Below are 25,601 nucleotides of genomic sequence, written 5' to 3' on the forward strand. Positions count from 1 at the left end.
ACACCATCAATAGAACAAAAAGGAACCCTACAGTATGGGAGAATATATTTGAAAATGACAGATCTGATAAAGGCTTGACGTCCAGAATATATAAAGAGCTCACACGCCTCAACAAACAAAAAACAAATAACCCAATTAAAAAATGGGCAGAGGAACTGAACAGAAAGTTCTCCAAAAAAGAAATACAGATGGCCAAGAGACACATGAAAAGATGCTCCACATCGCTAATTATCAGAGAAATGCAAATTAAAACTACAATGAGGTATCACCTCACACCAGTAAGGATAGCTGCCATCCAAAAGACAAACAACAACAAATGTTGGCGAGGCTGTGGAGAAAGGGGAACCCTCCTACACTGCTGGTGGGAATGTAAATTAGTTCAACCATTGTGGAAAGCAGTATGGAGGTGCATCAAAATGCTCAAAACAGACCTACCATTTGACCCAGGAATTCCACTCCTAGGAATTTACCCTAAGAACGCAGCAATCAAGTTTGAGAAAGACAGATGCACTCCTATGTTTATCGCAGCACTATTTACAATAGCCAAGAATTGGAAGCAACCTAAATGTCCATCTGTAGATGAATGGATAAAGAAGATGTGGTACATATACACAATGGAATACTACTCAGCCATAAGAAGTGGAAAAATCCAACCATTTGCAGCAACATGGATGGAGCTGGAGAGTATTATGCTCAGTGAAATAAGCCAAGCGGAGAAAGAGAAATACCAAATGATTTCACTCATCTGAGGAGTATAGGAACAAAGGAAAAACTGAAGGAACAAAACAGCAGCAGAATTACAGAACCCAAAAATGGACTAACAGGTACCAAAGGGAAAGGAACTGGGGAGGATGGGTGGGCAGGGAGGGATAAGGGGGGGGAAGAAGAAGGGGGGTATTAAGATTAGCATGCATGGGGGGGAGGGAGAAAGGGGAGGGTGGGCTGCACAACACAGAGAGGACAAGTAGTGACTCTACAACATTTTGCTAAGCTGATGGACAGTAACCGTAATGTGGTTGTTAGGGGGGACCTGATATAGGGGAGAGCATAGTAAACATAGTATTCTTCAGGTAAGTGTAGATTAAAAATTTAAAAAAAAAAAAAAAAAGAAAGAAAGAAAGAAAAGGGGGATTACTCCTTAACAGGATAAAACTATTGGTAAATCAAAGATCAACGCATGCTTTAAATATCCTTAATGTTGATCACTTAAAGGGTGTCAGATGATCAGCTATGGAGGTACTCTTTTCTGATAATATTCCTTTCTCTTAATTAAAAAAAAAAAAAAAAAAAAAGCAGTTACTGTGTGCTGACCTCCAATGAGTTCTGCACAGTGGTATAGAGGGCATGTCAAAGTGTGGGCAAAGGGTCTGTTTGTTTCTACGCAGAAGATCAAGGCCTAGCTTGGATACCCAGAAAATGAACTAAGATACGATATGAGGAGGAGCTTCCGGCATCAGCACTCTCTGGAGGACTCGTGCCGGGGGATGATCATCAAAAAGCCTCCACAGGGATCCGGACGATGCTGCGGTTGTGGCTGCATCCAGCCCACCGTCTCCTGGACTTGCCATAAGAAGGAGGAGGGAGATGTCTAGGCTGGCATGTGCATACAGTGAGACAACGAATTTGACTGGATCTGTACTGTTGGAACTCAACCAGGAGTTGGGAGGGGTGCAAGTTGTAGCACCCCAAAATCTCATGACTATAGACTATCTATGGTTAAAAGAACATATGGGATGTGAACAGATCCCAGAAATGGGCTGCTTTAATTTGTCTGATGGTTCAAGTACAGTTGGAAAATATCCATCATATCATAGATAAATTTTCACAAATGCCTAGGGTGCCTAAATGGTTTTCTTGGCTTCACTGGAGATGGCTGGTAATTATAGATTTGCTTTGTTTATGTCACCGTATTCCTATTATGTCAATATGTGTGTGCAAATTAGTTAGTAGTTTAAAACCTATACATACTTAAGGTACTATACAAGAAGATATGTCAAAGAAATAATCAATCCTCCCATGTTTTCTTCCATATGCTACCTCTATAGCTTTTCTTCTTCCTTCCTAATTAGAACCCTTAAATAGAATTCGTGCCTCATATCGAATTTACCGAGTATCATAATTCCTCCAGGTGGTAAAGATACCTCGAGACAAGTGCTGGGCATAGAAGCCACAGGGCATAAATCTGCAAAGAAGTAAAAAGCTAACCTTTGCAAACAATATGGCTTCTCTCTCACTTACCAACTTTACATTTCCCTGTATGGCCCTGGAAGATGACTGGTTAGCCAGAGACGGGTAAGATTCCTCAAGGGAGGAACAACCTAAGACAGGCACAGTCGCAGGGGGGCCATCAGGTGAGAATTTGGGGATCAACAGAGGTGAGGCTCAGAACCTCACCCCCCCTGCTTTGAGAGAAATCTTCTGCATCCGTGGATGTCTTGCTGCCGTTGTCTAGCCTGGATTAATACTTAGTCCATAGGCACACACCTGATCATCTGATCATCTACATTTGTCTTCTTACAGCACTAAACTATGTTTTCTACCTTTATCTTGCATCTACCTACCACTTCAGCATTTTATTAAAAATAAAAATAATAATAATAATAGGAGAAATGTGGGATCAACATATAAATCAAGTACAAAAATCAAATGAATATTCATATTTGACCTGATGGTTTATAGGTCATATTGCATGATCAAAACCGAAAGTTTCTGTGATGACTGCCCTTGTACTGTTCACCATGTAAGAATTTATTCACTCTGTAAGAATTCGTTCACCATGTAAGAACTTGTTCGTTATGCTTCAGAAGATTGGAGACTGACGAGAATTAGGCTTGAGATGGATTAATGATTGTACATTGAGCATTGACCCCCCTATACTGAATTTTATTGTTGTTAACAACCATTTGATCAATAAATATGAGAGATGCCCTCTCAAAAAAAAAAAAAAAAAAAAAAAAAAAAAAAAAAAAAAAAATAGGGGAGAGGAGGAGCCAAGATGGCGGCATGAGTAGTTCAGCGGAAATCTCCTCCCAAAAACATATATATTTTTGAAAATACAACAAATACAACTATTCCTAAAAGAGACAACAGTAGACACAGGACAACAGCCAGGCTACATCTACATCTGCAAGAACTCAGCATCACACGAAGGGGATAAGATATGAGCCACGGCCCAGCAGGACCCAAACGCACCCCCATCCCAGACCCCGTGGGAAGAAAAGAGTTGAGCGGGAAGGGAGTGAAAGCCCAGGACTGCTAAACAATCAGCTCTAGAAATCCACACCAGGAGCGCAGACACATGGTGCATGGGGTGCTGAATACTAGAGAAACGGAAGAGCAAACAATGCGAGCAGGTCCCCACAACCGGCACCCCTGAGACAAAAGAAAAGCGAGTGCTTTTTGCAAGTCTCAAAGGGACAGGGACCTCACAGATGGACGAAGTCATCCCAACACACGCACCCCAGGACCTGGGAATCTGGGGTACTCTAGGCGACCTAACCCCCTGGGCAGCACCTCACGGTGATAAGCAGGCTGCCAGTCATTCCCCCAACCGGCATGGACCCCAACACACTGGCCCAGTAGTGGCACAGCAGCAGTGCGCGCTGGGAGAGGCAGCGCCAGAGAGGCCTGCGCAAGCCTTCAGCAGCGAAGCGGACCAGGGCCGGCCCACATGGGCTGGCAGCAGGGGCAGTGGCGACAGAGTGGCCCACGCGAGCCCACGGCGGCGGCACCTGAGCAGCCCGGGACAGGCCTACATGGGCCAGCAGCGGTGGCAACACAGCGGCCCACACGAGCCCATGGCGGCAGCGCCACAGGAGACCGGGATGGCCCGCGAGAGCATGAAGCAGTGGCAACTGAGCAGCCCAGGAGCGGTCCACGTGTGCCGGTGGCGGCGGTGCTGAAGGGGCCCAGGAGAGGCCCATGTGAGCCCGCAGCGGCACCAGAGGGGCCTGGGAGCAGCCCGCGTGAGCCAGCAGTGGCGATAGAGGGGCAGCCCAGGAGCAGCCACCAGCCCGGCGCACAGCTGCCTGTGCCAGACCAAAAGGCCGCAGTTGCTACACAGCTGCCCGGCAGGGGTGCCGCTTTCATGGGAGAGTGCGCTCGGCACACCTGCCACTCCCCACAGGGCTCTCCACTACTCTGACGGAGACCCCACCAACAGCATCTTAGGGGATTAACCCAGAAGCTGCTCCAGGAGTGCAGGTAACCGACACAGGCAGCGGAGAAGGGCAAGGCGACCAGCAAGCAGAAAAGGACTTTGTTCTCCCAGATGACACACGCACTACTGACTACAGCTACCTCTATCACCATGAAAAGGCGGAAGAATTTAGTCCAGTCCAAAATAGTCCAGAAAACCCCTGAGAGAGGGCCGGGGAGATAGACCAAGCCAATCTCCACGAAAAAGAATTCAAAATAAAGGTCATAACCATGCTGATGGTTCTTCAGAGAAATATGCAAGAGCTAAAGGATGAAATCTGGAGGGAGATTACAGAAATGAAACAATCTCTGGAAGGACTTAAGAGCAGGCTGTATGAGGTGCAAGAGGCTGTTAATGGAACAGAAATCGGAGAAGAGGAATGCAGAGAAGCTGACGCAGAGAGATAAAAGAAACTCCAGGAATGAAAGAATATTAAGAGAACTGTGTGACCAATCCAAAAAGAACAATATTCGCATTATAGGGGTACCAGAAGAAGAGAGAGAAAAAGGGATAGAAAGTATCTTTGAAGAAATAATTGCTGAAAACTTCCCCAAACTGGGGGAGGAAAGAGTTGCTCAGACCACAGAAGCACACAGAACCCCCAGGCCAGATGGATTTACCTCGGAATTTTATCAGACATACAGAGAAGACATAATACCCATTTTCCTTAAAGTTTTCCAAAAACAGAAGAGGAGGGAATACTCCCAAACTCATTCTATGAAGCCAACATCACCCTAATACCAAAATGAGGCAAAGACCCTACCAAAAAAGAAAACTACAGACCAATATCCCTGATGAATGCAGATGCAAAAATACTCAACAAAATATTAGCAAACCGAATTCAAAAATACATCAAAAGGATCATACACCATGATGAAGTGGGATTTATCCCAGGGATGCAAGGATGGTACAACATTTGAAAATCCATCAACATCATTGACCATATAAACAAAAAGAGGGACAAAAACCACATGATCATCTCCATAGATGCTGAAAAAGCATTCAACAAAATTCAACATCCATTCATGATAAAAACTCTCAACACAATGGGTATAGAGGGCAAGTACCTCAACATAATAAAGGCCATATATGATAAACCCACAGCAAACATCATACTGAACTGTGAAAAGCTAAAAGCTTTTCCTCTGAGATCAGGCACAAGACAGGGATGCTCACTCTCCCCACTGTTATTCAACATAGTACTGGGGGTCCTAGCCATTGCAATTAGACAAAACAAAGAAATACCAGGAATCCAGATGGGTAAAGAAAAAGTTAAACTGTCACTATTTGCAGATGACATGATATCGTACATAAAAAAAACCCTAAAGACTCCACACCAAAACTACTAGAATAACGGAATTCAGCAAAGTTGCAGGATACAAAATTAGCACACAGAAATCTGTGGCTTTCCTATACACTAACAATGAACTAATAGAAAGAGAAATCAGGAAAACAATTCCATTCACAATAGCATCAAAAAGAATAAAATACCTAGGAATAAACCTAACCAAGGAAGTGAAAGATCTATACCCTGAAAACTATAAGACACTCTTAAGAGAAATTAAAGGGGACACTAACAAATGGAAACTCATCCCATGCTCTTGGCTAGGAAGAATTAATATCGTCAAAATGACCATCCTGCCCAAAGCAATATACAGATTTGATGCAATCCCTATCAGATTACCAACAGCATTCTTCAACAAACTGGAACAAATAGTTCAAAAATTCATATCGAAATACCAAAGACCCCGAATAGCCAAAGCAATCCTGAGAAGGAAGAATAAAGTGGGGGGGATCTTGCTCCCCAACTTCAAGCTCTACTACAAAGCCACAGTAATCAAGACAATTTGGTACTGGCACAAGAACAGAGCCACAGACCAGTGTAACAGAATAGAGACTCCAGATATTAACCCAAACATATATTGTCAATTAATATACAATAACGGAGCCATGGACATACAATGGCGAAATGACAGTCTCTTCAACAGATGGTGTGGGCAAAACCGGACAGCTACACGTAAGAGAATGAAACTGGATCACTTTCTAACCCCATACACAAAAGTAAATTCGAAATGGATCAAAGACCTGAATGTAAGTCATGAAACCATAAAACTCTTAGAAAAAAACATAGGCAAAAATCTCTTGGACATAAACATGAGCGATCTCTTCATGAACATATCTCTCCAGGCAAGGGAAACAAAAGCAAAAATGAACAAGTGGGACTATATCAAGCTGAAAAGCTTCTGTACAGCAAAGGACACCATCAATAGAACAAAAAGGTACCCTACAGTATGGGAGAATATATTCATAAATGACAGATCCAATAAAGGGCTGATATCCAAAATATATAAAGAGCTCATGTACCTCAAAAAACAAACAGCAAATAATCCAATTAAAAAATGGGCAGAGGAGCTGAATGGACAGTTCTCTAAAGAAGAAATTCAGATGGCCAACAGACACATGAAAAGATGCTCCACATCACTAATCATCACAGAAATGCAAATTAAAACCACAATGAGATATCACCTCACACCAGTAAGGACTGCCACCATCCAAAAAACAAAAAACAACAAATGCTGGTGAGGTTGCGGAGAAAGGCGAACCCTCCTACACTGCTGGTGGGAATGTAAATTAGTTCAACCATTGTGGAAAGCAGTATGGAGATTCCTCAAAATGCTCAAAACAGAAATACCATTTGACCCAGGAATTCCACTTCTAGGAATTTACCCTAAGAATGCCGCAGCCCAGTTTGAAAAAGACAGATGTACCCCTATGTTTATCACAGCACTATTTACAATAGACAAGAAATGGAAGCAACCTAAGTGTCCATCAGTAGATGAGTGGATAAAGATGTGGTACATATAAACAGTGGAATATTACTCAGCCATAAGAAAACAAATCCTACCATTTGCAACAACATGGATGGAGCTAGAGGGTATTATGCTCAGTGAAATAAGCCAGGCAGAGAAAGACAAGTACCAAATGATTTCACTCATATGTGGAGTATAAGAACAAAGAAAAACTGAAGGAACAAAACAGTAACACAATCACAGAACCCCAGAATGGACTAAACAGTTACCAAAGGGAAAGGGACTGGGAGAATGGGAGAGAAGGGAGGGATAAGGGTGGGGAAAAAGAAAGGAGGTATTACGATTAGCATGTATAATGTGGGGGGGGCATGGGGAGGGCTGTGCAACACAGAGAAGACAAGTAGTGATTCTACAACATCTTACTACGCTGATGGACAGTGACTGTAATGGGGTCTGTGGGGGGGACTTGGTGAAGGGGGTACCCTAGTAAACATAATGTTCTTCATGTAATTGTAAATTAATGATAACAAAAAAAAATCTCGTGGACATAAACATGAGCAACTTTTCCATGAACGTATCTCCACGGGCAAGGGAAACAAAAGCAATAATGAACGAGTGGGCCTATACCAAGCTGAAAAGCTTCTGTACAGCAAAGGACACCATAATAGAACAAAAAGACATCCTACAGTATGGGAGAATGTATTCATAAATAATATATCCAACAAAGGGTTGACATCCAAAATACATAAAGAGCTCACGCATCTCAACAAACAAAAAGCAAATAATCCAATTAAAAAATGGGCATAGGAGCTGAACAGACAGTTCTCCAAAGAAATTCAGATGGCCAACAGACACATGAAAAGATGCTCCACATCGCTAGTCATCAGAGAAATGCAAATTAAAACCACAATGAGATATCACCTCACACAAGTTAGGATGGCCACCATCCAAGACAAACAAAAACAAATGTTGGCAAGCCTGTCGAGGAAGGGGAATCCTGCTACACTGCTGGTAGGAATGTAAATTAGTTCAACCATTGTGGAAAGCAGTATGGAGATTCCTCAAAAAACTAAAAATAGAAATACCATTTGACCCTGGATTTCCACTCCTAGGAATTTACCCTAATAATGCAGGAGCCCAGTTTCAAAAAGACATATGCACCCCTATGTTTATCACAGCACTATTTACAATAGCCAAGAAATGGAAGCAACCTAAGTGTCCATAAGCAGATGAATGGATGAAGAAGATGTGGTACGTATACACAATGGAATATTATTCAGCCATAAGAAGAACAGAAATCCTACCACTTGCAACAACATGGATGGAGCTAGAGGATGTTATGCTCAGTAAAATAAGCCATGCGGAAAAAGATAAGTAGCATATGATTTCACTCATATGTGGAGTATAAGAACAAAGAAAAAAACTGCAGGAACAAAACAGCAGCAGACTCACGGAACCCAAGAATGGACTAACAGTTACCAAAGGGAAAGGGACTGGGGAGGATGGGTGGGAAGGGACAAAGAGGAAAAAAGGGCATTACGATTAGCAGATATAATGTAGGGGGGTGCCACGGGGAAGGCTGTACAATGCAGAGAAGACAAGTAGTGATTCTATAGCATCTTACTACGCTGATGGACAGTGACTGTAATGGGTTATGTGATGGGGGCTTGATGATGGGGGCGTCTAGTAACCATAATGTTGCTCATGTAACTATAGATTAATGATACCAAAAAAAAAAAAAAAAGAGAGAGACATTTCAGGCAATGGGAACAATTACCCAAAAGCAGACCAGGGACAGAAGCTGGCATACTTACTAACAGGAACATATTAGTGAGATGATCCAAGAAGCTAGAAAGCACAGCAACAAGGAAGCCTCACCTGCTTCATCCACAGTGGTACATTTCTGGTACATGGATGTGCGCAGAGTAGGCGTCCGAACATTCAAAAGCCTGATCTTGTCTACTCGGGAATCAAATACGCGGAGCACAGGGTCTTTATCATCATCATCATGACACATGATTTTGTTGTCAATGAAAGAAGCAAACATCTGGGTTTCCAGGAATCTTGAGAGGAAGGGCAGGTAGGGCTCAGGCTGATCTGACAAAAAAGATGCCTGGTGGGACCAAAAGCAAACGGTCAGTCATCAGTTGGGAAGAGAGAAGAAGGTATGTCAGCCTTGATCAGCAAAGGCAACATGCACAAGAGATTCAGTAGGTTGATTCTTATCTGAAGCTTCCTAGGTCTTTATGAAAAGTAAAGAGCAAAATCTCTTCATTGTTTTTTTCAACACTCATATAACTTTATATATCCTGAAACTCTGATATAGCAGCCCAAACTTACTCAGGTAACCTACTGTGGCAACCAATCCTTCCAGAATCCTGATATTCAACCTGCTACTGTGCACCTTTGACTAACAGCACTGAATGAAGATAAATCACTTGCTAGTAATAACCAGCACTTTGTACTAATGCAACAAGACCTTATATTTTCATCAACATCAGAAGGACCATGAACTTGTTTCTGGCACATAATAATACGAAAGATAAATTCATCTTCAGTTAAATCTTCAAGAGGGTCTGTCATTTTCTTATTCCTCCCATCTCCCCAGCAAAATTACACTCACTTTATCGAAGTTTTGCATCTGCTCCCTGTTGGTAAACCAGGACTCCTTATCCTGGCTGGGCTGAATGACAAACACCTCATAATCTGCAAACATCTGAGTGAAACGATTTGCAAAAACTTCCCGGATCTGAATGTTTAGCTGGTAAATCCTGAGTTCTTCTTCATCACACTGAACTTTCAGATCCTTATTGCTGCTGGGATCTTCTCGTACTTCCAGCTAAAAAAAAGAAAAAATACACAAGCTTTTTCTTCCCAAGGAAGGAAACGCAACTCAACTGTTTTTATTCCAGTGGTCACTTACTTTACAGAAAATGGAGAGAGAAAACAGAAGTGAAAAAAATGGAAATAAAACACAAAGAAAGGGACTCTGACATGGAGAAGAGATAAATGAGTGTGTTCTACTTTAGGTACTCAGTAATTCAACAAAAGTAGAGATAACATCATTAGAGGCAGAGAAAGATTCAGCAGTAAAGAAAAAGGTGCTACTTAATTAAAGGATGAGGGGAAGGAGGGAATCTGGAAGGTCAATGAGAAAATGATAATGCAAAGCAATAAGGTCAGACTCTGACTCTCCCTTCATCTCTTTTTCTTCCCCATACCACTTTCCTTATCTTCCTCCCTAAGAATTTTCCCCTACTGTTGTGTTTTTAACTTTTCTGATCTCTCTAAATATTTCTCCTCCTCTTTAACTGGCAATGATTTTTTTAAAATATTTACTCTACTAACTAAAGAAGGAAAATGATATGTTTCACATTTCACTAAAAAATTAGCTCAACAAAATGATTACATTGGCCTATTTTGTTTATATGTGATTTACAAAAGTAATTTAATGCAAGAATGGGGGAGGGTGAAGATGTAGGTAAAAAAAACTACAGAAAGCTGACAGTCTCACCAAAGTCTATCAAAGGAAAAAGAAAACTAAGTACATCCCTGCAAAGAGCATAGGACTTGAATTCAAGAGGATCATATTCTAGCCTCAGCTCAGCCACTTATTGGTCATTTAATCTTAGGAAAAATAGGCTCTCTAAGCATCAGTTTCTTAATATAAAACTAATTAACAATTCATGCTCTGTACTGCATTAGACTGCTGTGAAACTCACAGGAAAATGGATCTGAAAAAGTTCTGAACACAAAGATTATCATCCCTCCAAGTTGTTCTTCCATAGTGTTCACACAGAATGACAGCAGGCTTGCCTTCATGCCCAAGCAAGAAGCTACCCAGATTTAGATCCAAGTGGCATTTACTATAATAAAGTTTGCCAAAGCTGAACCCAGTCTCCCACAAAACAGCATTCTTTCACTGTTCACAAATATGCCTTGCGCTGAACTAGGTGCTTTCTCACCCCACACTTTATTTCACCAGGAAAGCACCCTAGCACAGACCAAACCTATCACAAACTCACATACAGCATCTTACCTTTTCCAGGCTCACTCCAGTCCTCTTCACCAAGGCTTGCAGCCTAGCAATAGTTTCATTCTCCTTGAGGAGCTTGTAGGAGTGCAAAGGGGAGCCTGCGATGTTCCCATTCCTCTTGTCTGAGACAAGCTCAGAGGCCCGAAGCCTCTTCAGCTTGGAGGCACTCTCACTGCAATGAAGGTTCCCTTCAGGGGGAATGCCAAATGCCATGAGAATCTCAGAGACTTCCTGGACAAACTCCAATTTGTTGGGAAACTGAGGCAAGTCCTCTGGCAGCTCAATGAAGTGGTTGTCAATGTCCACGAAGCAGAGATTAGCCTGGGAGTCAAAACATGATGCGGAGTGTGAACAATTCCTGAGCATTAAGGAAGAGGTTTTAGAAAGGATAATGAACAAGAGACAAAAGAGAAAACATCTGAAATGGGCAAATGTGAAGGTACAGTATAGAGACAGATGGGGCTCAAGAAAGAGATAGACCCGAGTTCCAATCTTCTCCTGCCACTCTCTAGTTGTACAATCTTGGGAAAGTTACTTAACCTCAGCTGTAAAATGGAAATACAGATAAAAACATTAAAGAGTGATAAGGATTATGTGATGATGTAGTTGTTTAGCAACTAGCACAAAAGTCACACATATTATAAATGTTCATAAAATGTCGACTTCATGAATTCTTACAGTAATAAAAAGAACACTAGGAGTGACACAGAAAATCTAGGTTCTGAATCTGACTGTCACTATCCCCCTATGTGACCCAGAGCATACCACTATCCCTTTCAAGCCTCAGTCCTGATTTTTTAAGATTTCGTAGCTGGTCTTGATGATTTCTGTGCTTCCTTCAAGTTTATTAATCTTTTATTCTAAGGGTATTGCTTTCTGTACCTTGCTTACAAAGTCCCTACCCAGAGGTCAGAAAGGTGCTGACATTTTCTGCTAGAAATTTTAAACTTTTGCTTTTCACATTTAGCTTCTTAATTCATCTCAAGTTGATTTTCTTAAGGCAGGAGGAACAGATCCTTTTTTGCTTTATTCCCCAATGGACAAGCAATTTTTCCAGCTGCATTATTAAACAGTCCCTCCTTTGGCATGGTACCTCTATTGTGTATCAAAATGATGATCCATTAAGCCTTCTGTTTATCCCTATACTGGTTAAGTCTTGGATTCTAAAAGAAGAGGCAGAAGTGTAACACAAGTCCAGCAGCTTAATATGACAATTCCACAAATTTGTTTTAACACATTCATGCTTACATTAATTCAATAAAGTATATTTGCTGAGTATATAAATTACTCTACCAATCTATAACTAAAAAAGAAAACTTTCCCATAGCTAAGATTTGAAGATTAGAAGAAAAATCACTTTAAATTTCACTTTCTAGAGTTCCTCCACTAGATAATAACTTTAAGCCTTGCCTAGCCAAATGGACAATAAATGTTTAAAAACTAAAAATAGGCTACTTTTCATTTATTCCTTTAAGATTAAATTTATAAACACTTTCAGATCAAGCCATTAAAATATAATAAAGAATTAAATCATCTGTTGATGAACATCACCTGCTTCATAAGCCCTGTCCACACAGCTAAGCAAATAAAGAACTGTGACCTACCTGAGGCACACACAATGCAATCATTTACCCCATTGGTTTTCCAATGGAAAAAAAAGCAGTTTGTCCAATAGGAAACATAGAAGCAGCTAAAAATAACTGCATCCCCTGACAATGCCTGGTTGGCTTTTCTCCACTGTTGTGAGTCAAATATTCTGTAAAGAATTTCATGAAGTCCAAATGCTATGTCCACATATTGTAGATACATTTCTGATCAGAGGTGGCTAGAGGAGTAAAAGGAGCTCAGGCACACTTCAGAAATGGGCTAGATTAAGATAGGAGTCTCTGACAGTATAGCACAGAGAAGACAAGTAGTGACTCAATAGCATCTTGCTACGCTGATGGACAGTGACTGTAATGGGGTATTAGGCGGGGACACTTGATAATGGGGGGAATCTAGTAACCACAGTGTTGCTTGTGTGATTTTATTTTAATGATACCAAAATTTTTAAGAAGTCAGACATACACACACAAAAAAAGATAGGGGCCTCTGAGGAGACACCAGTAGCCATGTTTTGCAGAGTTCGGCTGAAGGAGGCAGGGATAAGAAAGCAAAGTGAAAAAGGAGGCCATTTGATTACTAGGCTTGTACAACAGCCTCATGTTGTTTCCTCCCAGGACACTGAGGACGGTTCTGGCAAACAGAAGCACCTAGAAAACCCACCTTAAACTCTCCATGCACCCCCTTCCTCAGGGGAGAAGAGGCCAACTTCTGTAAAACAGTTTGAGAGATAAGAAGTAGCCTGGAATAGGCACTAAACTCAAGTGATCAGTTTTCCTCAGTTAACCTTCTGCCTTGTTGGGAGAAGCCAGGGGAAGACTTGGCTGCTCTGTGTTAGTGACCACATGGATTTCCCCAAACTCTAAAAAGCCTCCCAAATCTCTTCCTACATGATGTCACAATGCCCCTTCCCAGCCCTGAGTTCCTAACACCGAATCACAGCCAGTTTCACCCCCTAGTCTATCTCCACGTTATTTACCAAAGAGGAACTCAACACACAGATTACTGGGGGAAAGCTGTTGAAGGAGTATCTTGAGAAAGCAGGGGAAAAAAGTAGGAAGGAAGGATGCATTACAGAAAGAAGTAATACCTCTTTCTTTATGCTAAAATCTTCTGCTTGTTTCCCCTGACATAGCTGTGGGCAAACTGCTTCCTTCCTGGACTTATACAACGAAACCCAAAAGAGAAGCCCAGGACAAAGGATGCTTCACAAAGGCAACTCAGCACTCTCACTTGCTCAAGGCAGGCTGAGCTCATGTGTTGGTGGTATAAAAAGAAACAAAGGGTTTTTCACATACTTGTGATACCCAAAGATGGGGCAGCAACTGGTGAATTCTGATTAAGGGGTTAGGGAATATACATGCTCTGTCTCGCTAGAGAAAGTCCCTTTTATAAATCAAGCTTGCCCCACCTCACTACCCTGATGATGCACCCTTGCACAGGCCCAAGTGAATCTCCCTAGCCGAGCCTCAAAGCTTTCTTCTAGCAGCACAAAGATACAATTAGATAGACACCAAAATGTTGCAAGTAGTCATCTCTGGGTGGTAAAATCTGAAGTAATTTTTATTCTTTATAAATTCTTTCATTCTTTATGCTTGTGTACATTGTTAGAATTTTTTACAGTAAACATATCATTTCTGAGACATCCCAAAGTTGTCTTGCAGAGATATTATCACTCTTCATTCACTATGTGTACCTTTCATGGTACTCTGTTTCTTGAGAAAGTCAGTTTTTCCCCGAGTCTAAAGCCTCCCATTGGGACTACACAGACTTAGACATCCCAGATGTTATCTGCTGAAAGGCAAGGTAGAAGATATCCAGCTATGTAACTGCCCTTGTTAGGAGGGCGTTGTTTATTTTCCTGGGTTCTTGTCCCCTCCTCAACAAAGAATTAAGGGCAGAGGCCAAGTAGTAAAGCAGAATAAAAGCTGGACTTAAAGTTATGCACTTAAAGAGAAAGTGTGGGCGACCTCAGGGAGGAGAGGCACCCTGAAAGGTTTATGTTTTATTTAAAGAGAGAAGGTGCACACATGGAGAAAGGGGGATGTAGGCTACCTCAGAGAAGGGGCACTGGAAGGTTTAAGTTTTATTTAAAGAGAGAAAGTGCACACATGGAGAAAGGGGAGTGTGGGCTACATCAGAGAAGAGGTGTGCTGAAGACTGGGAAAGTTTTATTTAAGGCTACACACTTAGAAAGTGTGGGAGACCTCAGAGAGAGGTGCATGCTGAAAGGTTCGGTTCTCCCTTTTAAGGATATTTTTAGGAATGTGACAAAGGGTGAGAGGTGTGGAACTGTCAAGTGGTCCCAAGATATTTATCTTTGATGAGACATTAAGTCTCTTCTATTATCAGTCCTTTAGGTAATTCTATAAAATTAACACAAGAAATTTACTGCTCTGATTCCTTCCCAGGATAGCATCTTCCCTCTGGGAACATACAAATTAAGACCGCTTGCCCTGCGCCCAAGGTGGGCTAAGTTACTGTCTGTTTGCTAAAGAGTATGTTAAGAATCTTCTTAACTTCTTGGGTTTTAAAATGCAATCTTAGCTTTAAGATGGAATCTTTCCTGTTTTTACTATGCTGTTTATAGCTGGGCTTGTTTGCTAAATTAATCATGATGCTCATCTCCTGCCCAGGTTGCAGATTACTTGATTAGGAGCTGGAGGAGGAAAAAACAGCAGATAGGTTAAGTTGAAGAAAAAGGTGGGCCTTTTAGCAGGCTACAGTAAATTTTACAATGGCATGATCTAATTGACGCAATGAAGACATGGGTTGTGCTCAGATACTTTTCTTTATCTGGGAAATATTTGGACATTCCAAGTTACTCCTGGCCTTTGGAGCTTCAACTGATTAACTCATTAACTCAGTGAGTCTTTTCTGGCTCTCTAGTTTTAACTGGTTAACTCTTTGAGTCCCTTTTAGTGGGCTTTACTGGCCTTTTCTCTACACCCAGCTCATATCTATTTTCCTGCCTAACACCCTCACAAATATGTGACCTTCAGTGGGACAGTCTGGATGAAATGGGACTCTGCAACCCTAGAACTGCTCATTAAGTATACACAGGTATTCTGTAGTCATACTGTCACCACTCCTTCCCAAGTAGACCACAAGAAGAGATAAAGGATGCAGCAAGGATGGAGAATACTTCAAAAGTGGAGGCTCCAATACCCCCAGCACAGTGTAAACTTTTGTGTTTCTCAAACAACCCATGGTCTCCCAAACAGTCCCACTGCTGGTCTTCTAGCAGTCTCTTCATACAATCACATGCATTAAGCACACAAAGAATGATGCTGACAGATCCTACAGGAAAGAGAATTTGCCCAAGTATACAGCAAGCTGATGCCAAAGACGAAAATAAAATCTGGCTTGTTGCCTAGTGACCTATTTATTAGATTATGCATGTAGCATGCCTCTTTGACTTTCCACCTTCAACCATTTTTTGCTGTTATTCTTTTTTGACTTTAAAAAATTTAAAATTAGCATTTGACCCAGGAATTCCACTTCTAGGAATTTACCCTAAGAATGCAACAGCCCAGTTTGAAAAAGACACATGCACCCCTATATTTATCGCAGCACTATTTACAATAGACAAGAAATGGAAGCAACCTGTGTTCATCAGTAGATGAATGGATAAAGAAGATGTGGTACATATACACAATGGAATATTATTCAGACATAAGAAGAAAATAAATCCTACCATTTGCAATGATATGGATGGAGCTAGAGGGTATTATGCTCAAGTGAAATAAGCCAGGTGGAGAAAGACAAGTACCAAATGATTTCACTCATATGTGGAGTATAAGAACAAAGAAAAACTGAAGGAACAAAACAGAAGCACAATCACAGAACCCAAGAATGGACTAACAGTTACCAAAGGGAAAGGGACTGGGCAGGGTGGGAGGGAAGGGAGGGATAAGGGCAGGGAAAAAGAAAAGGGGCCTACGATTAGCATGTATAGGGCTGTCCAACACAGAGAAGACAAGTAGGGATTCTGCAGCATCTTATTACACTGATGGACAGTGACTGTAATGGGGATTGTGGGGGGGACTTGGTGAAGGGTGGAGCCTAGTAAACATAATGTTCTGCATGTAATTGTAGATTAATGATAACAAAATAAATAAAAAGGCAATTAAAAAAAAACAAAAAAAATTTAAATTAGGTTTACCAGGAGGTGTCAATATTAAATATGTATTTGTTTAAAGCAAACAACAAAAAGCTCTCCAAATTTTTATACCTACTCTTCTCCTATAGACACATAAAAACCCAGTACCTCAACTCAATAGTTTTCTCCATCATTATAATCTTTTCTTCCTTGATTAATTTTTCCCACCCCAAACAGCACAAAGTGCTATAGAATCAAATGAGCAAAGGGGGTAGAAACAGAAGCAGCTACAAGGAAGACATTTTGACTCTAAAGCCAAAGGAGAGAGAAAAAAGAATGAAGAGATGCATTTGACTATAACTTTGAATGTTACAGGTGTGACCTAATTATCAAGGGTTTCATCATTTCATCAAGGATGCTGCCCAGACATGACCAACAGCATGAATGGTGCTCAGATCCAATTCCATAAACATACTCTTTCCTCTCGGGGCCAATCTTACTCATATTCCTCAGTTACACAAAAAATCTCCCTCCTAAATTCTGATGGCAGGAGGAAACAGAGTTATGCTGACACCAGTGTACATACACTCCAAAGTCTTCTTCCCAGGCTTTTCCAATAAAAAATTCAGAGAAAAATTCAGAGTAGGAAAGCCTTCCCTCCACTAGTTTCATACCGGCCACAAAATGACATGAAAAGGTAAAACCAGGTAATCTTAGGAAAATAAAAAATAAAACAATCTCTTATTTCTACTCATGCTTTAAATCTATTTTAGAATGAAGCAGGAAATAAATATATATTTTTAATCAATTATTTTGGCATTTGAAACACTAGAAAAAGAAGACTATTTTCACAGCAAGAGAGGAAAAGCATTCTCTCAAGGCCTCCTTTAACTTGAATAAGGAATGTTTTCAAAGCTGGCTCACTACCATAACAACTACCATGATCAGGTCAACTTTTATAGGTCAACTGTGCCTAAATAAGAAAACCACTGATTTATTAATACATGGCTGACTCCTAACATAGTTACATAATTATATTATGTGGGATTTCCTAAAAATAAATAGTAAGGGGCAAGAGGTATAGAAGTAAAATACAATTTAACATGTATGACAACTGTTGAAGCTGGGTGTTGAGAACACAGGGGATTCAGAATGCTACTCTTTTGTGTATTTAAAGTCTTAAATAATAAAAAGATCTTCCAATAAATGTCTTTGAAAGTAGGTAAATACTGTGTTTGAAAACCTGTGTATGAAAAGACAATTCATAGTAGTATAAACACAGAGATTATAACGTATGTATGTCAGATGACAAAGATGATGACAAGTGTTGCTGAAATAATATAAACTGAGCCAAATGTTCACTGTTTTTACTGGTAAGTTAATTTATGTTCCTCAAAATAAAAAACTTGACGACATCACCCTAAGCTCATCCCAAAGCCATTCTCTCCCCAGTCCCAGATTGGCACCAGAGGGACCGCACTCAGGGTCCATATTTCTCTCACCTCTTGGGGCAGCTCCAGCTTTGACCGGTCATCCAAGCCATTGGAATGCAAGCCCATCAGGTATGGAACAGGAGCATCTAAGAAATGTAGGAGAGAAGCCGGGAGAATAGGGACATAGACATGCTGCCACTGGAAAGGAAACATGAGAGCTGTAATTGTCTCTGCCACAGTCATCAGTCTCTGGTAATCTAGGTCAAAAAAAGAAACAAAAACACACAAACCACACAGTCAAAAATGAGACACTTGCTTCCCAAATAGTGAAGTAAAACCTTCAATACAATTTCACATTTAGAAAGGATCAGGATAAACTTCAGCAAGGATATGTTCAGAGTGCGATTCCCTTGTGGGCATCAGAGAGATCAGAGACCTCAGTGGACGACAAGCTGAAATACACCTATGCACACACAGGTCCCTACTAGTAACAAAACTTAGTATTAAAATACAATAGAAATCATAAACAGTACCTTGCTCCAAATACTAAACCAGAAAGTTAAGTAGATTCTCTTAAATAGAAAGGGGGCAGGGAACTGGAGTGAAAAGGAATAGTAGTCTGGGCGGTCTGGTCTCTGCTCAGTATGAAGCCAAAATAGGCTCTTTCCCCACTCAGTTATGTCTGCATTCTGTAAGAAGCTGATGGGGGCTTTGCCTTCAAGTCAAGCCCAAAGAACCACCAAGCATGCAGAAATTGGTTTTCTGCACTAACCAAGTCTGTCCTCCACCTGTAACCTTTCCTGAATGAAACAACACAAAAGTGTTACTTTAACACTGATAAAAAGCTTCCCTAGAACTTGAAATATCCAGAAGATTAACTTTCATGACTCAAAACTCTTGTTCAAGGTCAGACAGATGTTAGCTTGGAAGGGAAGGAGTGTGCTCAAAGTTTAGCTTTTCTTCACAACACAATTTCTAGACCAATTTTTTTTCTTTTAATGAGTAATAAATACATTGGCAAAACCAATAAAATGGACTGGTTAAACTGAAATTTTAAAAATTATTATTCACAAATGGTATGATAGTTTCAGGCATTTAAGGACTAAGCAGGAACATAAATTTTAAAATCATATGAGTAATATCTTTCTGGAATGGCTGATTTCAAATGAGCTTTCATAAGGTTTAAAAAAGTGGTTTCAAGTACTAAAAACCTATGCCACCATTTAAACAAATCACAGCTTGGTTCATAAAGGAGTTAAAGTAACAAAAGCTTCCCACAAAATGAGGAAGACTGAGTAGGAAGTAAGCAGAGCTATTATGTATCAACTAAGTAGAAGTTCAGCAAAGCATCCTAGATTAGCTCACTAAGAAAACTTTGAAAGCACCTTGTTCCTATCTAAGCAAAGAAGAGCATCACCTGGAAACAGGTTTGTTGTTGTTTTTTTTAACTAGCAATGCAAATAAATAGAAATTAATTTAACTAAAACTTCATTGTCTCAAGGCTTTTGAGTTACACTAAAGGAAAAGTGCTTCATATGCTTTTTGGGGAAACTAAGGCACTTGACAGGTAAGTGATGAAACCAACCAGTGGGTAAAACTGAGCTCAGAGATTTAACATGTACACATAATAATAATAATAATAATAATAATAATAATAATACAACTGGCTTTTAGCAAAAGGACAAAAGAGCATGAGCTTTTCATATTCAATAAAGATCAGGGGCAGTGATAGAGTTCAAGGATAGAGTCTATCTTGCTTCTCACTGTATCCACAAAAAAGCATCGTGATTCCCATATTAAAAACTATTTAGTAAGGAAACGTCCCCTTGAAACAACAAAAACATTTCCTAAACAACAATAACAAAAAACCTTTTCTAAGAATTAAATTACATAATCTAGATATCATTTCAGAAAAAGCATTTAGTCCTACATGAAAATGTAAGCAACAACTTGAGTAACAAAAGTTAGACCACTGCAAGCTCTACCTTCAGCCTCTTCTGTGATACCTCAATTTCACCTGCAACTTTGTTTTTCTGCTTTCTGTTCAAATCCTTCTGCTCTATGATTACTCTACTATTATTAAAAAGAGGTCTAATTATTCTCTAGTTAAGACCTTGGTTCTTAAATGTTTCAGCTTTTGTCTAGATATAAATGTCTGCGAATAATCTACTTAAGAACAATAATCTTGAGAATCTCAGACATCACAAGAATTTATTTTAAAATTCAAAATTAAGATGAATCAAAAGAATGTAGAAGTGTGGAAGAAAACTATCAAGTGATATTTAAAGCTGAAGGTCCAGTCTTAATATGTCCTACACTGACTCTTAAACATGTATTTTGAATAAATATTAGACTGAATAATTCCACTCTCTTTCCACTGTACACATATATACACACACACTGTTTCTGTATTTTTAAAAAATAAAGGCAGAAGTACCATAGCCTTCACAATCATGAGAAGCCAAAAAGCTTTCTTCTTCGCTTACCCAACGTCAATAAAGAAGGTGCTTTATGTGACTGACATTCCTGGTACATCTGCTCAAGGACAAAAACATCTCATAGAAGAGCAACAGTCACTCTGAGGAAAGGAGTCCCCACAATGCCTTTGTCCCCTGGACCACTCCTTACAGTCACTGCAGTATCCAGGAAAGTCTACTACCATAAAACATGGTATGCTAGAGTCTGAAGGAAGAGGATTCCTCTGCTCCATAAAAGCAGGTTTTCCAAGAGCACAGCAATCTAATGCTGGTTTTCATTACTCATCAGGATGAATCCAATCTAGTATCTGAAACAGCACAATTTTTTCTGCAAGAGTGGATAACTTTATTTGCCTCAGACTGAAATCTCTGAAGAATTGTTTGTGATGCACTTGGAATTGTGGGATTCATAGAAACGAAACAGTTTTAGAGGTGTGAGAGAATCTCTTTCAAGGTTAAACTGCTTTCCATGTAAGTGCTTTAGTCTTAGAAATACTGGAAATTTGGAATTTTATGGCCTTTCTGGTCACTGAGTTCTGGATTTCTTTTTCTCTACATTTGTATATATTAAAAAAGCAATATCCCACCTTGAACCATGGCCTTCCAAAAATGCCTCAGGGATCCAGCAATCTGTGGTATCCCCACCAGGATGCTGACCTCCAAAAGCTGTAAGCAAGAGCATACAACCCATTTCTACACACCAGCACAAGCAATAAAATCAGTACTTCCTTTGCCACCACCTGTCTCTGTGCTCATAATTCCAAGAAGGGGAAACCAAAAAACAGGAAGCAGTTGAAGGTCATATGCACTCAAAGTGTTAAAGCCAATCAAAATCAAATGGAAGCGCAACTCCCTCTGGGTCTGCTCGCCACCACTCTTGGGCATTTACTTTCACTCTTCTCTATACTCTTATTCTCCAAATAAACCCTTAGTGCCCAACTGCTTTGTACATCCATTCTTGAATTCTTTCTTGCAACCACACCAAAGACCTGTCCCTGGTAACGTCTTTTTGGCAACCACAAAGGGACCCAACATTGAGGACCTCTCATCACTGGGCACAATTTAAAACAAGGGTTATATTACTGAGACACTGACTGTAATGTCATATTTGAAAGACAAAAATATAGGTTCAGATATGACCTAACAGCCTTAAGAAACTAAGGTTAGCTTTATGGAGCCCAAAAAGCCCCTTGGAAGAACTGGAACCAGGGCTTACAGGGTTCCCAGCAGCCTTACCAGAAATGCCTCTTATTAACTACTGATCGCTTACACAATATAGGTCTAACTTTGGGAGCCCACCTGAAAGACTGCCTCCTGAAATAAGACACAACCAGTTCATTGAAGTGACCTATTTTCAAGATTGAGATTGGTTCAATAAAATTTAAAGTTCTGTCAACTTAACTTCTAAAAGGTGAAACTTCTTTAAGTTTCAAAGGTGAGACTGTTTCTATGCCACATTGGCCTGGAATCTCAAGGTCACCAATCTTAATGAAAACAAAATCTGAGAACTTGCTACAAAGTTTCCAGCTCTGCATGGAATTCAACCTATCCCTCAAGTTTGATGAAGACCCATCAGCAGCCCCTCAACCTAGATGCATCCCTTGTCTATGCTGAGACAACACCATGACTCCTCCTTTCCCAGACAGCAAGGAGTCACTGGATCCACAGGCAGGGACAGTAGCTACAGCTACTCAGCAGGAAGTAGCTACAGAAGAGTGACTGATACCCATTTTCTCTTGCAAGATTTCAAGGGTCCACACTCTTGAGTGGGGGAAGGTTAGAGTAGGTAGACAGCCAAACAAGAGGGAAGGGAGGTGGGGACTTCCGCTACTGTTTACAGTCAGCTAGTGTTTACATTCAGCTGGATGCCTATATTCTACACATTCCATATAAGCTGTTCTCTTGGGATGTAGGGAGTAAGAATGTAAGTAACAGCTGGCCAAACATGGCTTGTTCCAACATGGAGAAGTCGACCCAAAATACACTGTATACTCATTAACAGTAGAAATCACACCTCCCCCACCTTGAAAGTTTCAATAAGAACCAAATATAGCCAAAACTACCCCCCACCCCAGCACCAGGGTACAACAAGCCCAAACTCCAAGAAGCCTCCAACTGTTCCCTTTAAAAACTAATCCCATTTAGTGACTATCATCTCCCTTTACATAAAAGGCTCCTTCCTCAGCATAACACCCTCTGGGTCTGCCCAGGCCCCACTCCCCAGTGTGTACTTTTGCTCCTTTCTGTACTCTTATTCTCCAAATAAACTCTTAGTGCTCAACTGCCTTTTGCATCTGTGCTTTGCAATAACACCAAGGACCTGTCTCCAGTAGCACATTGGTCATTTCTTTGGCTTTCAATTTCATTACTTAACCTCTGTATATATACAGTAAAACTGGCTTTTTCTTTTGTTCAGAAAAAAAAATCAACTGAAGACCCTTCAGCTCCATGCAACTATCTGGGTTCTTTCACAGTTCCCATAATTTTTAATGAACAACTACTTTTAACAAAGGTAGATAATGCAAAGCATAGTGGAATTACAACCACTAGTGAGTGACGAGTAGAAAGGAATCAGCACAGCTTATGCCTTGTTTGTATGCAGAGAAAGACAATGGACTTGGAGTCACTCTACAGGTAGTTCACTCCTACAGAACTACAGGTCAGGTCCTGCACATTAGAAACTGTATTACAAATGGCCCTTACACATTCACATTTCTCTAAAAACTGAATAACATTTCTCATGTACTCTTTATTCTTAGCAAACAACCTAATCTTTATGTCCTGGTATCTTCAAGATACATTATTAAATTAAAGAAGGTTCAAAACAATGATTAGTATGCTCCCATTTGTGTTGTTTTTAAAAAATACATAGGTTGTATGTGCATGATTATGTCTGGAAGGAAACAGGATACAGTGGTCATCCGCTGAAAAAGAACCAGAGCCCAGAAGCGGAAGTCTTAGACTTCACTATACACCTTTTAGCAATGTTTTAGATTTTTACCATATGATTAAAATGCTTTTCCCCTAAGTTTTAATATACCACATTTAAAACATATAAAACATATATCATAATGCATATGTATAATTTAAAGAATATTAAAATCTATGCATGTGTAGTCAACACTTAACATAAAAAATAGTGTATTGTTCAAAAATATTTGGGAGGAGAACATTAAAAAAATCAAAGTCAAAGGATTCTAGGTCAAAAAGAAAACTTCCAACTTTCTCTGCATTGTCTGTCCACATAATACTTATTTGTTTAATTTGAATAAAAAAACTATTATTTTTCACCAGGGATACACAAGAAACTTGATCTCTGGCTATCACAGGAGGAAGAGAAGGAAGATTTCATTTTATTCCCTTTGGAGTTACTTTGTGTGCCTTGAGCACGCATTATTTTTGCAATAAAAAACTAATATATGCTTATATAGGTTGGTCATGGGGATGGTAGTACCGCACAGAGAATACAGTTAATGATTCTGCAACATCTTACTACTTTGATGGACAGTGACCACACTAGGGGGAGTGAGGACTTGATAATATGGGTAAATGTTGAACCATTGTTGTGTATTTGAAACCAACATAAGATTGTGTATTAATGACACTTTAATTTTAAAAAAACTAATGTATGCTTAAAAAGAGTCAGCTGTATCTGTTCCCAAACTTGTCTTTGCTAACTGAACTTACTACTAGATTATATAATTTAACCAAATATTATGTAAATAAATGCTAAAATATGAGGGCAAGGGCAAAAGAAAGAACTTTTTCTCTGAAAACAAAATTAAAGGCTTTAAAAAATTCAGTAATGAAAAGTCACTAAAAAATACTGTAATTGAATTCAGAATATCATGAGGCAATCAAGTGCAAGAAAACTAGGGAGAACCTGCAAACATCTACATTCAGTCTCCACTATGGTTCTTTTTCAAGGTTCTCTAAGTTTTTGCTCCACTTTAAATAGAAAAGGTATTGGGAAAACCTAGTGAAGGAATTATTATAAACAATTCAATCATCTAATTAGTAGACCGATAATCAAAGGAAAGGCCTAGGTCCTTCATCAAAAGACTGATGAGAAAGAAAGAAAAGGGGGATTACTCCTTAACAGGATAAAACTATTGGTAAATCAAAGATCAACGCATGCTTTAAATATCCTTAATGTTGATCACTTAAAGGGTGTCAGATGATCAGCTATGGAGGTACTCTTTTCTGATAATATTCCTTTCTCTTAATTAAAAAAAAAAAAAAAAAAAAGCAGTTACTGTGTGCTGACCTCCAATGAGTTCTGCACAGTGGTATAGAGGGCATGTCAAAGTGTGGGCAAAGGGTCTGTTTGTTTCTACGCAGAAGATCAAGGCCTAGCTTGGATACCCAGAAAATGAACTAAGATACGATATGAGGAGGAGCTTCCGGCATCAGCACTCTCTGGAGGACTCGTGCCGGGGGATGATCATCAAAAAGCCTCCACAGGGATCCGGACGATGCTGCGGTTGTGGCTGCATCCAGCCCACCGTCTCCTGGACTTGCCATAAGAAGGAGGAGGGAGATGTCTAGGCTGGCATGTGCATACAGTGAGACAACGAATTTGACTGGATCTGTACTGTTGGAACTCAACCAGGAGTTGGGAGGGGTGCAAGTTGTAGCACCCCAAAATCTCATGACTATAGACTATCTATGGTTAAAAGAACATATGGGATGTGAACAGATCCCAGAAATGGGCTGCTTTAATTTGTCTGATGGTTCAAGTACAGTTGGAAAATATCCATCATATCATAGATAAATTTTCACAAATGCCTAGGGTGCCTAAATGGTTTTCTTGGCTTCACTGGAGATGGCTGGTAATTATAGATTTGCTTTGTTTATGTCACCGTATTCCTATTATGTTAATATGTGTGTGCAAATTAGTTAGTAGTTTAAAACCTATACATACTTAAGGTACTATACAAGAA

At 40.1% G+C, this 25,601-nt stretch overlaps 1 protein-coding gene across 3 annotated transcripts in view; it reads right to left on the reverse strand.

Moving 5' to 3' along the window:
• The window catches only part of DENND5A (DENN domain containing 5A), a 103,883-nt gene that overhangs the window by 43,176 nt on the left and 35,106 nt on the right, over positions 1 to 25,601 (reverse strand). For all 3 annotated transcript variants that reach the window (XM_073216165.1, XM_037026326.2, XM_037026327.2), the window contains 4 exons: positions 18,251 to 18,438; positions 11,048 to 11,365; positions 9,632 to 9,847; positions 8,887 to 9,121 (listed from right to left, as the gene is read on the reverse strand). In XM_073216165.1, coding sequence (XP_073072266.1) covers positions 8,887 to 9,121; positions 9,632 to 9,847; positions 11,048 to 11,365; positions 18,251 to 18,438 — 957 coding nt within the window. The remainder of the gene's footprint in view (positions 1 to 8,886; positions 9,122 to 9,631; positions 9,848 to 11,047; positions 11,366 to 18,250; positions 18,439 to 25,601) is intronic.

Source organism: Manis javanica, chromosome 11, assembly GCF_040802235.1.
Source record: "Manis javanica isolate MJ-LG chromosome 11, MJ_LKY, whole genome shotgun sequence".
In the NCBI taxonomy this organism is placed as follows: Eukaryota; Metazoa; Chordata; class Mammalia; order Pholidota; family Manidae; genus Manis; species Manis javanica.